The 15733-nt window shown below is 41.4% G+C and overlaps 1 protein-coding gene and 1 non-coding gene across 2 annotated transcripts; one reads left to right on the forward strand and one right to left on the reverse strand.

Annotated features, from left to right (window-relative positions):
* Positions 1-5282: 5282 nt before the first annotated feature.
* Positions 5283-6950, forward strand: LOC106589334 (dexamethasone-induced Ras-related protein 1). Its single transcript, XM_014179178.3, has 2 exons — positions 5283-5688; positions 5858-6950. Exons 1-2 carry the CDS (start codon positions 5418-5420, stop codon positions 6385-6387), a joined length of 801 nt encoding a protein of 266 aa, XP_014034653.1. The 5' UTR covers positions 5283-5417; the 3' UTR covers positions 6388-6950.
* A 2270-nt stretch (positions 6951-9220) lies between these two features.
* Positions 9221-10366, reverse strand: LOC106589335 (uncharacterized). Its single transcript, XR_014383017.1, has 2 exons — positions 10232-10366; positions 9221-9787 (listed from the first exon to the last, which is right to left on the reverse strand). It is a non-coding gene; the product is annotated as an uncharacterized LOC106589335 (transcript).
* Positions 10367-15733: the final 5367 nt, after the last annotated feature.

Raw genomic sequence — 15733 nt, forward strand, 5'->3', positions numbered from 1 at the left:
ATCCCCACAGCATGATGCTGCTACCACCATGCTTCACCGTAGGGATGGTGCCAGGTTTCCTCCAGACTTGACGCTTGGCATTCATGCCAAAGAGTTCAATCTGGGTTTCATCAGACCAGATAATCTTGTTTCTCATGGTCTGAGAGTCCTTTAGGTGCATTTTGGCAAACTCCAAAAGGGCTGTCATGTGCCTTTTATTGAGGAGTGGCTTCCATCTGGCCACTCTACCATAAAGGCCTGATTGGTGGAGTGCTGCAGAGATGGTTGTCCTTCTGGAAGGTTCTCCCATCTCCACAGAGGAACTCTGGAGCTTTGTCACAGTGACCATCAGGTTCTTGGTCCCCACCCACACCAAGGCCCTTCTCCCCAATTGCTCAGTTTGGCCGGGTAGCCAGCTCTAGGAAGAGTCTTGGTGTTTCCAAACTTTTTCCATTTAAGAATGATGGAGGCCACTGTGTTCTTGGGGACCTTCAACGCTGCAGAAATGTTTTGGTACCCTTCCCCAGATCTGTGCTCTACGGACAATTCCTTCTACCTCATGGCTTGGTTTTTGCTCTGACCTGCACTGTCAACTGTGGGACCTTATAAAGAAAGGTGTGTGACTTTCAAAACCATGTCAAATCAATTGAATGTACCACAGGTGGACTCCAATCAAGTTGTAGAAACATCTCAAGGATGATCAATGGAAATAGGATGCATCTGAGCTCAATTTTGAGTCTCATAGCAAAGGGTCTGAATACTTATGTGAATGTATGTTATTTAACCTTTATTTAACTAGGCAAGAACGAATTCTTATTTACAATGACGGCTTACCAAAAGGCAAAATACCTCCTGCGGGGATGGGGGCTGGAATTTTTTTATTTTCTTTAAATAACATAAAATATAAATATAGGACAAAACACATCACGACAAGAGAGACAACACTAAATAAATAGAGACCTAAGGCAACAACATAGCAAGGCAGCAACATATGACAACACAGCATGGTAGCAACACAACATGACAACAACATGGTACAAACATTATTGGGCATAGACAACAGCACAAAGGGCAAGAAGGTAGAGACAACAATACATCACACAAAGCAGCCACAACTGTCAGTAAGAGTGTCCACGATTGAGTCTTTGAATGATGAGATTGAGATAAAACTGTCTAGTTTCATTTTGTTGCGGCTCGTTCCAGTCGCTTGCTGCAGTGAACTGAAAATACGTTTCTGTGTTTTATTACATTTGCAAAAAAACTGCTTTTGCTTTGTCATTATGCGGTATTGTGTGTAGATTGATGAGAGAAAAAAAATATGAAATACATTTTAGAATAAGGTTGTAACGTAACGAAATGTGGATATAAGTCAAGGGGTCTGAATACTTTCCAAAGGCACTGTATGGAGCGATCGATGGAGCAGCAAAATTATCTGAATGAGGAGAAAAATAGGTTAGTATGTGAAAACGTACACTTCTTAATGTAAGGTTGCTAATCCGTTTACTGTTGAATGGGTTCATGCAGAGAAGGTAAGACAACTTACGCAGTCAGTTTTTTTTATGTTAAGCAGATTCCTTAAGGCTATTGCTGAGGGGAAAGGCCATGTATTGCATTGTGTCTTGTATACATGATCTGCACTCACCTCTTCCAGACATGGTCAAACACCTTAAGGTCATTGGTGAGGTAAACGTTAATGTATCTGGTAGTTTTTAATGTCTGGTTATACCTTCTCTGCAACCACCAACCCCTTCCAGTCAAACCCCAAACAATGACTGAAGGTATGCTAGTGTGTGTCTGGTTGTTTGTTGTGTCAACACACCTCCTGCTTCCAGCAGCTGGCCAGTGTTTATAGGGGTAACATGCACTCTGGACACCCCATGTTTTGCAGCTTGTGGGAACCATGTTTGTACAGAGCAACTTCCCAGTATGAGTGTTGTGTTCCCATCACTGTCTGTGTAGCAATTCTCCAGCATGACTACAGCTGCTGACGCACAAAGCTGTGTGTCCCCTGCCTACTTTTTTCTAATGTCAGTCCCACACATCTAGAGTCCTTGATAGTCCGGCTGTTTGAAGTCCTCTATTTGTTTTGTACATATGGTGTTCCACATTGTTCTCCTCCGTCGCCTCTGGACCAGTAATCAGTTACCTGTATCATTATCACCTTCTGTCACAGACCGTTATCTGACATTAAAATGGCCTGTCTGGCCATCCTTTTGATTTGTGTTTCGTGGTCTCGCTCTGTGCATTTATTTTCACAATCACAGGGAAAGTAGATGTATGTAATTTCTTCCTCTCATTGGTAGTGTAAAACGAGGGCGTGGGGGTGAAGGATGGACATGGCAGTAGAAAATTGGATGCTGTCTTTCATGTCTGGGCACTGTCTCCTTCCCTTGTTCCCTCCCGCAGTGTTAAAGAGAGGTTGGAGTGACCACATCTCTCTTTCAATGTTCTGTCTCATCCCTTTGTCTTTGCTCTGTAATAAAGGCCCTCTGTGTCCACCATTACCTAACTGGTTATGTTGTTTCTTAGAAATCCTTTGCCATGCTATCGGAAATGGCTATTTTGTTTTACTCTGATTGAATGTCTCTTCTGAATCTCTCTCTCTCACACACATACAAGATCACATTTATACAGTAGAAATAAAAACCATTTTCTGCATAGTTTTGTTCTAGTCTATTACATGAAATAAAAAGTATAATGCCTCATGATTAAAAGGTTCACTTTCATCTGATGTTTTTTTGGGGGCCCTGAGTTCCATTGCTACGTGCCTGTATTGCATTAGAGACCTGTGCACCAGAGAGACCCTGGATAGGTCATCAAGGGCAGGTCGTGGATACATTGGGTCACAGTGCCTCTGTGTTTCACCACCCACCAGGGGTTTTTCTGAGAGGCACGTTGCTTCTGCCCCCCCTCCAACTCAGAGGGGATTTAAGTAACATACCTCATCTCTTGTGGACTGACGCATGTAACATAGGATGGTATCGTAGCATCTATCAACAGACTGTGGGATGCGATGACTAACAAAGAACTTTGTTTCCGGTTTGAAGATTTGTTTTCGTCATTTATCAGTTGGACAAATCACGATTTCTCGTGTGTTTGCGTCTTTTCAATTTCGGAAAAAGGAAGAGACATTTTGACTAGGTTTGGCTGAGAGTTTCTGTTTAGAGGGGTGGAGACTTCGCTAGTCTCGTTAGTATCTTTTCTCATACGTCTCCCCCCAGAACCTAATCGAGCAGCTGATGCAATTATGGGAGATTTCAGTTCTAGGTTTCTGAGAAGACTGATTATTGGGTTCTTAACATGAGTACACAGTTTCCTTGAGCAGGTGCAGGTTGAAATAGTCATAGAGACACAGGTACATGCATGCACATATACACATACAGGAAAACATGTAAGCACATATGTACACGTGTACACCACACACACACACACACACACACACACACACACACACACACACACACACACACACACACACTATGCATTATGCAGCCATATCCACACACTAAATGCTGCAAAGTGTCATATTTCTTACTGACTGCTTCTATGGTTAATAAATCACACAAAGCACAATTGTATTTCACTGCAATGTGTTTGCCAAAGCACCTGTGCTGGTTGTAACATGAGTGCCCCTTTGTGGTAGGCCTTGTAAATACACAAATGTTCTCCGCTTCCATGAGAGGCTTCTTTTGACTGGTGCCTTGAATGAAGAACTATGCACAAATGCATTAATGGAGTGCACATTTCAAATAATTGAATTAAAGCTGAAAGGGATAGTCTCCCAAATTACAAAATCACATCTATAAGTAACTTCTTTGAGTGACACAATCAATTTGTATATACTTTTAGGATGAATTGGACATGAAGTGCAAAAATCTTAATGAAGGTACTATTGACTTGCATTGGATTTGTGCCACAAATGCTAAACAGTTAGCATTTGAAACAGTGGTCAGGAAAACAAAACCAAAGCATGGATTGTTGTCATACCTTGTCCATAGACTGCTTACAGGGTAAGGAAACCAATATGTAATTTTGTCATTTGGGTGAACTATTCCTTTAGCATAATTAATTGTATCAGTGTTAGCCTAATAGTAATCATCTGAGTGCACAATTGAATAACACTAGACTACGTTTTGTTACACTTGAGTGAAATTACTTTAGTGCAATGTCTGGAATGACAATTTAATTTCCACCTGGCTGAACGTGCATGGAGTTTTTAATTAAAAGCACTATCTGAAACAGATATATTGTAAAAGCGCAGATTGTGTAGGCCTACTGCTCTGACGCATTGGGAATGCCTGGTATGAAGAAGGCTAGGTTACTGCAGCCTATTTTGAGTCACATTATGTTCGATTCTGTTCTTTAGTTTTGATATTACTAAAATTGTCCAAGGTTCAACATCATTCCAAACAGAATAAATACTGGCCAAATGTCAGAAAGAGTGTAATTATTAACAAAGTAGGCCTAATATTGCAGAAAGCGAGCATTACACACAACACACTGAGTGTACAAAAAATTAAGAACAGCTCTTTCCATGACATAGACTGACCAGGTGAATCCAGATAAAAAACTATGCTCCCTTATGTCACTTGTTAAATCCTCTTCAATCAATGTATATGAAGGGGAGGAGACAGGTTAAAGAAGGATTTTTGAGACATGGATTGTGTATCTGTGCCATTCAGAGGGTGAACGGGCAAGACAAAAAATGTTAGTGCCTTTGAACGGGGTATGGTTTTAGGTGCCAGGCGCACTGATTTGCACAACAGCTGCAACCCTGCTGGGTTTTCATGCTCAACAGTTTCCCGTGTGTATCAAGAATGGTCCACCACCCAAAGGACATCCAGCCAACTTGACACAACTGGGAAGTATTGGAGTCAACATGGGCCAACATCCCTGTTGAATGCTTTCGACACCTAGTAGAGTCCATGTCCTGAAGAATTGAGACTGTTCCGAGGGCAAATGGCGGTGGGGAACTCAATATTATTGTTCTTCGTAATGTTTGGTATACTCAGTGTAGACTAGATAGTTAAATATGCCCAACTGTCTAAGTCGAGGTAATGCTTTGTTTAATGCTTATCTGCTCAATGCTTTCTTCTTATGTGCAAGCTACAATGCTTATCTGTCCCAGTCCCCAAAGGTAGTTGGTCACGCAGTTCTCATAGTCTCGTATTCCCTGGAACTGACAGACGCATCAGCAGGCACCTGTTACCCTTTCCCTTCTACTCTCAATAGAGCATTGAGTACCGTGACGTCGGAAGAGGGGAGGGCTCTGCTTTCTGCTTAAATAGCTGGCGGTCCCCGTAGTTCAGACAGACTGAACAGAGCGCACTGAGAACTTGAAACGATCGCCAACTGTTGAATCCAACTTTGGCTGAAAATAAAAGAAACGACGAGTGAGCACATATTGGAACCACTCTACGCACTCTTACTTTACAATTATGATCAAGAAAATGTCGCCTTCAGAGAACGACTTTGATATACCGGCGAAGAACTGTTGTAGGATGGTGATTTTGGGGTCCACCAAGGTGGGCAAAACAGCCATCGTGTCTCAGTTTCTGAACGGGAGATTCGATGAGCAGTATACGCCGACCATAGAGGACTTTCACAGGAAAATGTACTGCATTAAGGGAGATGTATACCAACTGGACATATTGGATACCTCAGGCAACCACCCATTCCCTGCCATGAGGAGACTATCCATACTGACAGGTAAATATCTTATTCCATCTCTGGTTATTGCAACTCAAATAGTGTGCATGTTCAATAACGCTATTTGTGCGTCTTTGTAGTTATTACTCGTTGAAATACTGTAGCATATGTCACTGTGTTTCATAGAAGCTCTGATACTAAATCCCTTCTTTCTCTTGTTTCCATTCAGGTGATGTCTTTATCCTGGTCTTCAGCTTAGACAACAGAGACTCCTTCCAGGAGGTTCAGAGGCTCAAGCGACAGATAATTGAGACCAAGTCTTGCCTAAAAAACAAGACCAAGGAGAACGTTGACGTGCCTCTGGTTATCTGCGGCAACAAGGGCGACCGGGAGTTTTACCGGGAGGTGCAGAGTGAAGAGATTGAGCAGTTGGTGGCTGGAGATGAGCAGTGCGCATACTTTGAGATATCAGCCAAGCGCAACACCAACGTGGACCAAATGTTCCAGACCCTATTCACCATGGCCAAGCTACCCAATGAGATGAGCCCGGACCTCCACCGTAAGGTCTCGGTGCAGTACTGCGACATGCTTCGCACTAAGTCACTGAAAAATAAGAACAAGAAAAACGATGGAGACGCGTATGGCATCGTGGCACCATTCGCCCGGCGCCCGAGCGTCCACAGTGACTTGATGTACATAAAGGAGAAGGCAATCGGTGGCGGGCAGGGAAAGGATAAAGAGAGATGTATTATCAGCTAAGACTGTGAGATTAATCTTATGGAAGATATTGTAACCTAAAAGGATATGCTTCATTTGTGATGCACCTGACAGACGGGGTTTGGGCGCGCAAGGCTGCCCATGCCGCTTCCGTTGCCCTTAGTGGGGACACTTGAGAAACAGCGATGCCGAAAGCCTATGAGCTCCAGGCGCAATGACACTGTCTAGATTCAACCTCTCCACAAACGTGGAAGCGCATGTTACATGTCCGCGAGACATTTAAGAATGTTAGCTACTTTGTTCTGTTAGACCAGAGCCTTATGTGATGTGGCTTAAAATATTGTGAAATTATTCACAACAAATCTGTAAAATGTGTTGTTTAGACATCTTAACAGACAGGCGAGAAAACAGACTCCTGGCGTGGAGTACAATGTGAAGAATGTTGTTTACATTTTGTTATACATTTTATAACAGATAATTAAACTTAAATGTTGCAATCTGAACAATTTTATATTGTGAATGTATATTTATTATTGTACGTCGACGTCAACTTTTGCAAGTAAAGAAAAAAAAGAACTGGAAAAAAATAAATACAAAAATCTGAATCTTCTGTTTCTTTATGCTTTTCTTCTCACAAGTGTTTTGAAATGGCCCACTCTATTCACTCATCACTCCCTGCACCTAGTAGGCCTAGATACTTTATCTAGGGGAACTACCTAGGCTAAACACCAAAGCATGAATTAATGAAATAAGCTGCAATGAGCAGTCTAGCATTCAAGACAGTTGAGAGCCAAATGATCCCACACCACAAGTTTACAGATTGAGAAAGAATTTAGCCTACTTGGATGTGGGAACATAATTAAAGGGCCATGCACTTTCTCAGCTTTTCACCTTTTGCACTATTGGCTTATTATAGACCTAACCAATCCACTGGTCACACACTGGTTGAATCAACGTTGTTTCCACGTAGTTTCAATGAAATTACATTAAACCAACATGGAATATATGTTGAATTGATGTCTGTGCCCAGTGGGAAAGTATACTGGACAAAAATATAAACGGAACCTGCAACATTTTCAAAGATTTTACTGAGTTACAGTTCTGAGGGCAAAGGGGGGTGCAAAATTCAAAGATTACACTCCTTAGGGACAAACACAAACATGTGAAATGCCATACAATAAAGCATGATAAGAAAGTATATCCTAAGCCTACATGCTTCTGCCCACACCATGACACAGAAAATATAACAGTTGGTACATGTAATGTCCTACAAGAGAGCATCAACAGAAAGAACAAGTCTTTCCTACCAGACTAAAGCACATACTGTAGTCCTGTTCTAAACCTTCATCCAACCAGAAACATCTCAACACATAAAATTCAGCCCCGTCCTGTGGATGGGAGAGTGGGGTATGTTGAAATATAGTATTCTTTTTAACAAAGATTTCTACACCTTCCCTGTGGCTCAGTTGGTAGAGCATGGTGTTTGCAACGCCAGGGTTGAGGGTTTGATTCCCACGGGGGGGGCCAGTACAAAAATAAAATTAAAAATGCATGAAATTAAATGTATGTATTCACTACTGTAAGTCGCTCTGGATAAGAGCGTCTGCTAAATAACTGTAATGTACATATTGTATCTTTTAGGATGTTGTGCATCCCTGGAAATAATCAGAATTCATAGCTTGTCCAAAAAAAGTGGTCTCATGGCACAATTTACCCCGGGTATGGGGTAAACTGAGCCGCGGAACAGGGTAAGTTAAGCCGCCTGCAAATTCTGTACTGAATGAAATATTACTACTACCTTTTTAAAACCATGTCTATCTTTACTTCCCAAACACAATTCAACACAATTACAATCACTTTTTTGTCTTTGAATAATTTTAAGCATTTTTTAACATAGGCTTAACACTTTGTACTTTTTAAAACACTTTTAACATAGGTCAGGCCTTGTTGTTACCTCATATCCCAGTGATGCCTTGGGGCGGCAGGTAGCCTAGTGGTTAGAGCATTGGACTAGTAACCGAAAGGTTGCAAGATCAAATACCTGAGCTAACAAGGCAAAAATCTGTTGTTCTGCCCCAGAACAAGGCAGACAACCCACTGTTCCTAGGCTGTCATTGAAAATAAGAATTTGTTCTTAACTGACTTGCCTAGTTAAATAAAGGTAAAATAAATTACACCTGGGAAGAAAACACTTAAAACTTGCCATTGTCTCAACTTACCCCAAGGTAAACATTTTAACTATATTAGCCCACACAGCTACAAGGATATACCTTCATGCTGGGTTTAAGACCTCATATTGAAGGTTAGAGACCCCAACTGATGTATCAAACAATCTTAAAACCATCTCCTTTGGTTTAGATACAAGCATCATGAAACCGCTAACATAATACATTAATTTGACTTGGCAAAAATATATTTTTTTCTGACTTAACTTTCTTACCACTTTTTTCATGTGGTTTCTTCCTTGACACTCCATGAAATGATGACCTCTTCCTAAATATTTGGTCAAATGATAGGGTGACTCAACTTACCCCTTTAGCTCAGCTTGTCCTGTAAATTCATATACAAGAAAAGTGACATGCATGTCTTGATTACACCTATCCTGCAAAGACTGAGACATGATCTTCTACAAGCGTTCCAATATAAATAATTCCCCTGCCTTCTGTAACATTGTTCTTCCCTTTGGTTTAATGGCTGAAACGTGTAATTACAATGCTAATTAATATGGAGTTCTCTCTTGGCAGATGACTGCTTTGTGTTGGTACTTCAATAGCCTAGGCCTTTCCAGGAATTTGCTTTGCTATGTCTACCAATCATTGTTATGACCGAATACTTCAGATACCATCCACATAACTGAGAATAACAAAAAAAAAAGCCCAATGAAATGTGTTTATTTCTACAATACAACAATAAAATCAGCTAAATATACACTATTTAACACTTCTTATTGATAATTATTATGTTCTACAATTGCCCTATATCAAACAGTCAGTACCTACCTACATTGAAAGAAGCCAAGCTATGAATTCACTGAATGATGAACACATTTGGCATAAAAAGGTCAGTCTTTGTAGCCTGGTTAAACCAAACTGAATGCTGCACTCACCATTATTTAACTTGAAGTGAAACAACAGTGAAACCTAGCTAAATTTGTTTGGATGCCAAACTTAGTCTTTTCTGTCCATGCCCTGATAATCCATTCACCATAATGTTGTCCCCATCCCTCTATGATTTGGGAGAGTCAAACACACAGAGGCCCTTGTATTTTTGTAGGAGCTGTGTCTTGGTGTCCACCTTCTCTCTCATGGTCTTCAGCTGCTCCTGCTGCTCCCCAGGACTGGACTCTATCTCAGGCATGGCTAGGATCTTCTCCCTGGTCTCTTGAATCTTAGTCTTTAGCTTGGTCAGCTCTTGGTTCACATCCATACTGTCTTTATCCATGCTGTTAGAAAGGGAGAAAATATTTCAACAAGACTTTAGGCTTACATAGCGGTTTCTTATGAAGTACAGTTTGTTGATGCCGCTGATCCCAGCCTTAGCAAGCAGCACGTAACGCCCTGGACCAAAGCTACTTAGCTATAGATGTAGTCATAATAATGCCGTGTGAAAGTGCATACTAAAGTAACAAGGCACATGAGGCCTTGACAGCTACACCTATGCTCTGACTGCATCTATTATGTGCTAAGCTATACCTAACACTTCAAAGCCACAATCAAAACAAACTATCGCTAGTAAGCTAGCCGGGTAGCGTTACCATGGTTCTAGCTAACTAAATAACGTTATCTTACAAACGTTGGCCTCACACGAGAGGAGTACACATAACGAAAAGCTTTATGTGAAGGGTATGGGAACATGCACAATAAAAAAAGCAGCGGAATTGATTTACCATTTTATAATATCAAGAATAAAAGGAAGCCAGGAGCAATCTTCATTTGTTGCCTCTACCTCCATTGCGTCTGCTAGAATAACTGATACGTCATCAACAAGCGCTGGTACATGAGTCCGTTCCCCCACTCCCTACCACGTACTTTATGCCGACAGTGAAACACACGCAAAATGGTATGCAGCATTATCTGGATATGTGTGCAACAAAAGTTCAACCTTCACCCTCTGCTACCATTTCTACCAAGCCGTCTAAGCATGCAATTTGATGCATACGTTCAATAAATCCAACACAGTACGCACTGCAGCTGCCTCTGCAACGCAAGGCTGCAAGACAAACGCAGCTCTACTGGAATTGAATGTACTTCTGGTATACCAAAACCTATTGTGCTTGGATCACACCGATAGTACATTGATTTACAGTTGCAATGTGTTCTGTGTGGTGCAGATTGGATTTATCACCCTATCAAATCAAATTGTATTTGTCACATGCGCCAAATACAACAGGTGTAGTAGACCTTAGAGTGAAATGCTTACTTACAAGCCCATAACCAACAATGCAGTTTTAAGAAAAATAAGTGTTAAGTAAATAAATAAGCAGACGGCTTTGCAGAAATGGTAGCAGAAGGTGTATGTAGTTGCACAAAAATCCACAAAAATGCTGCATACCATTTTGCGCAACAAAAGTTCAACATACACCTTCTGCTACCATTTCTGCAAAGCCGTCTGCCTATTTTTTACTTAACACTTATTTTTCTTAAAACGGCATTGTTGGTTAAGGGCTTGTAAGTAAGCATTTCACTGTAAGGTCTACTGCAGCTGTGGTATTTGGCGCATGTGACAAATACAATTTGATTTGATAGGGTGATAAATCCAATCTATGCACCACACAGAACACACAGCAACTGTAAATCAATGTTGCAAGGCAAACACAGCTTTCCATTGGAAATTAATGTACTTATTGTTGGCATGTGGACTAATATGTTGTTGAGTTGTGTTCTTACACTGGTACAGTCATGCCCTATGAGAGATGTATGACTGCGCATGTGCGAAAATAAATAAAGTGCATTTTCCCCTGTTCTGGTTAAAACACCAATGATGAACATGTGTGTTTATTCCTCCGTTAAGTAAACCGGTATTCCTGTCCTGAAGATGTCAGCACCAACAGGTTATGGGCCCAGGAGGGAACATGGAAGCCGATGGAATAGATTATATTTCGACGGAGATGAAAAAAACTACGAGTTATGGGAGACAAAGTTTTTGGGGCACTTGCGTTTGCTTGGGCTAAAGGCCGCCATATTGAGCGTGGATGAAGATGAAGAAGACGGAGAGAAAAATGAAGAAGCCTACGCCGAATTGATACAGGTTTTGGATGATAAAAGTCTTTCCCTGATAATGAGAGAAGCAGCAGATGATGGGAGAAAAGCGTTGAAGATATTGAGGACATTATACAGGTAAAGGGAAGCCACGTGTGATTAGCCTCTACACTGAACTAACTTCTCTTCAGAAAGCCGCTGACGAAAGTGTTACGGACTATATCATTCGTGCTGAGACGGCTATTACAGCACTGAGAAATGCTGAAGAGACTTTAAGTGATGGGCTGTTGATTGCAATGATTCTGAAAGGTTTGCCGAATCATTTAAGCCGTTTGCCATCCACATAACGCAGAGTGACAAGCCGACAACTTTTGGCAAGTTCAAAACCAAGTTGAGGAGCTATGAAAGCACCGAGAAGTTTAGCGCCATTTCCACTGACGACAACGTGATGAAGGCAAGTAACATTAAAGTTAGCTGGCCAAGAGGGAGAGATAAAGGGACCGAGATAACCTGCTTCAACTGTGGCCAGAAAGGGCACAAGGCCCGGGAATGTACCGTTACTGGAGAGCGCAAAGAACGGAGACAGTGGTGTAGTTTTTGCAAGAGCTCCACTCATACTGACGCAAATTGCAGACGAAAAAGAAGAGACAATGTGAAACAAGCAACAGATGCTGAAAGCCACACATTTGCATTCAGAATAAGTGACTGTCAGGTTAGTGGACTGAAACAGAAAGGGCTGATGGTTGATACGGGAGCAACGTCACATATAGTCACGGACATCGGGAAGTTTAAGGAGTTTGACGAGACTTTCAAACCGGAAAAACATTCCGTGGAGCTGGCTGACGGAACAAGAACGAATGGTGTCGCGGAGATGAGAGGTGCAGCGGAGGTTTACCTGAGAAACAACACGGGTCGTCGGGTAAAAACAACGCTGACGAAGGCGCTGTACGTGCCGTCGTTTCCACAGGACATTTTCTCTGTTAAAGCAGCGACAGCCAACAGAGCTTCAGTCAACTTTCGACAGGGGTGTAACAAGCTCATCCACAAGAACGGTACCACTTTTGACATCGAGGAGTACGATAGACTTTACTATCTTAACACTGTAGGTGATGAAAATGATGATGGGTGTCATGGGTGCTATGATATTCACACATGGCACAAAATTCTTGGCCACTGTAATTTTGAGGATGTGTCAAAGTTAGAAAATGTGACAGAGGGAATGAAAATCACAGGTAAGATTGACAAATCTACCCTCAACTGTGAAATCTGCACTCAGGGAAAATTTGTTCAGAGCAGAAACAGAGAGCCTGATGAAAAGGCAAAAGCGGCTCTTGAGCTTGTGCACACTGATTTGGCTGGCCCTATTGAGCCAGAGGCGAAAGATGGGTTCAGATATACTCTAGCATTTACGGATGATTAATCAGGGGCAGTTTTTGTGTATTTCCTAAAAGCAAAGAGTGATACTGTAAAAGCTACTGAGAAGTTTATTGCTGATGTGGCCCCTTATGGGAAAATAAAGTGTGTCAGGTCAGATAATGGCACAGAATTCACAGCCAAAGAGTTCCAGTCACTGCTCAGTAAGAACGCCATAAGACATGAAACTTCAGCCCCTTACTCATTCGCAATAGGTGTTACAATAAGCGTGTAGGACAGACTCCACACTACATGTTTACTGGGAGAAAGCCTGATCTTTCAAAGATGAAAGAATTTGGATCTGTTTGCTATGCATATAGACAGAACAAGAAAAAGTTACACTCAAGATGTGAAAAGGGTACTTTTGTCGGGTATGATAAAAATAGTCCAGCATACCTAGTCTACTACCCAGACACTGGGAAAGGTCTTAAAAACAGATTAGTCAAGTGTGTTACAAAAGGTGTAGTCGAACACCAAACTCAGACAGATTTGGAAAACAGTGATGATCTTCATGGGGAGAGATTTGAAAACCCCATGCCGAAAGCCAAGATGGAAGATCAAAACTCAGAAGAGACACAAGATGTGCAAATTGAGACTTCAGATGGTCAGAGTCCACGCTATCCAGACAGAGCGAGGAAGAAACCCCAGTACTTAAAAGACTATGAGTGTAAAGTGAAATGTGATGACCAGATACCACCTAGTGTTGACTACTGCTACAGAGTAATGTGCAATGCACCACAAACCTTCAAAGAAGCAATGATTTCACCAAAATCAGAGATTTGGGCTACTGCTATGAAGGAGGAGATGGATTCCCTTAGGGAAAATGATACATTCACATTAACCACACTGCCAGAGGGTAAAAATGCAGTGGGGGGCAGGTGGGTCTATGCGGTCAAAAACAATTCAGATGAGACTGAGACATACAAGGCAAGATATGTTGCAAAGGGGTATAGTCAAGTGGCAGGAATAGACTATAAGGAGACTTTTTCTCCAACTGCAAATATGACATCAATACGCTGTTTGATGCAGCTAGCAGCTCAGTATGACTTAGAGTTACATCAGATGGATGTCAAAACAGCATATCTACATGCTCCTATTGACTGTGAAGTGTACATGGAGCAACCAGAGGGTTTTGAAGTCAGGTCAGATACAGGTGAGCAACTAGTCTGCAAACAGAACAAGTCACTGTACGGCCTGAAACAGTCAGGAAGGAACTGGAACAAAATGTTGCATGATCACCTTAGTGAAAATGGTTTTACACAGAACCCAGCTGATCACTGTGTTTATAACAAACAAACTGCAACAGAAAGGATCATTTTGATAATTTGGGTCGATGATCTAATTATCGCTGCTAGTGATAGTGACTCACTCACAAGTGTAAAAGAAATGTTAAGTGAAAAATTTAAGATGAAAGATCTTGGGAGGCTTGGACATTTCCTAGGCATTGATTTTACACAAAGTGAAGGGAAAATAACGATGAACCAAACAAGGTACATAACCAAGATACTGGAAAGGTTTGGTATGTCAGACTGTAAAACAAGGTCAACACCATGTGAACAAAAACTAAACTTTGATGGTGATGGTGAACTTATTGATTCAAAAAGGTATCGTGAAGTGATAGGCAGCTTGATATATGTGATGACATGTACAAGACCGGATATCAGTTGGATTGTCAGCAAGCTGTCAAAATACCTATCAGAACCAAAAGAGCAACACTGGATAACAGCTAAACATGTGTTGAGGTACTTGAAGGGAACAATGAATCAGGAGTTGTGTTACAAAAAGGGGGTGGAAAAACTCAACCTCGTAGCATATAGTGATGCTGATTGGGCAGCAGATCAAAGTGACAGACGAAGCATAACAGGGTATTGTTTTAGTTTAACTAAATGTGGACCTGTCATTTCATGGAGGTCTAAGAAGCAGCCAACAGTAGCTTTATCTACATGTGAAGCAGAGTACACGGCACTGGCTGCTACTACACAAGAAAGTTTGTACCTTGTACAGTTATTGGGCGAGATGGATAGTGAGTGCCAATATACACCAGTAACAATCTTTGAAGATAACCAAGGTGCAATTGCTCTGTCAAAGAACCCAGTATGTCGTCAGAGATGTAAACATGTCGACATCAGATATCATTTCATTCGATCTGCACTCAGTGATGGTAAAATAAGTATTGAATATTGTCCAACGGCAGACATGGCTGCAGATGTTTTGACTAAACCTTTAACGAAGTTCAAAAATGAAAAATTCTTGGGTTACATGTTTGGAATATAAACTGACATTTGTGAGATGAATAACTGTAAGCTAAATGTGTTGATAAAGTTAGGTTGAATACGACTTGTACAGTATAAGAGCAAGTGGGGGTGTTGGCATGTGGACTAATATGTTGTTGAGTTGTGTTCTTACACTGGTACAGTCATGCCCTATGAGAGATGTATGACTGCGCATGTGCGAAAATAAATAAAGTGCATTTTCCCCTGTTCTGGTTAAAACACCAATGATGAACATGTGTGTTTATTCCTCCGTTAAGTAAACCGGTATTCCTGTCCTGAAGATGTCAGCACCAACACTTATGATGTGCCAAAATGCAATGACACTGTCGGCGTGATCGAGGCGTTACTGTCTGTATTATTTAGGTGGTATTCTAACATCTGGAGACTTCCGGGAATGCTTGCGAAACAAACCAAGCAGACCAAGCGGGTTTTGGCTTTTGAGAAGTCAATGAAAGAAAAAAATATTCCTTATTTGTTAATTTTCTCGAAATTTAAAGGCACAAC

Source organism: Salmo salar, chromosome 28 (genome assembly GCF_965601325.2).
Source record: "Salmo salar chromosome 28, fSalSal1, whole genome shotgun sequence".
Classification (NCBI taxonomy): domain Eukaryota; kingdom Metazoa; phylum Chordata; class Actinopteri; order Salmoniformes; family Salmonidae; genus Salmo; species Salmo salar.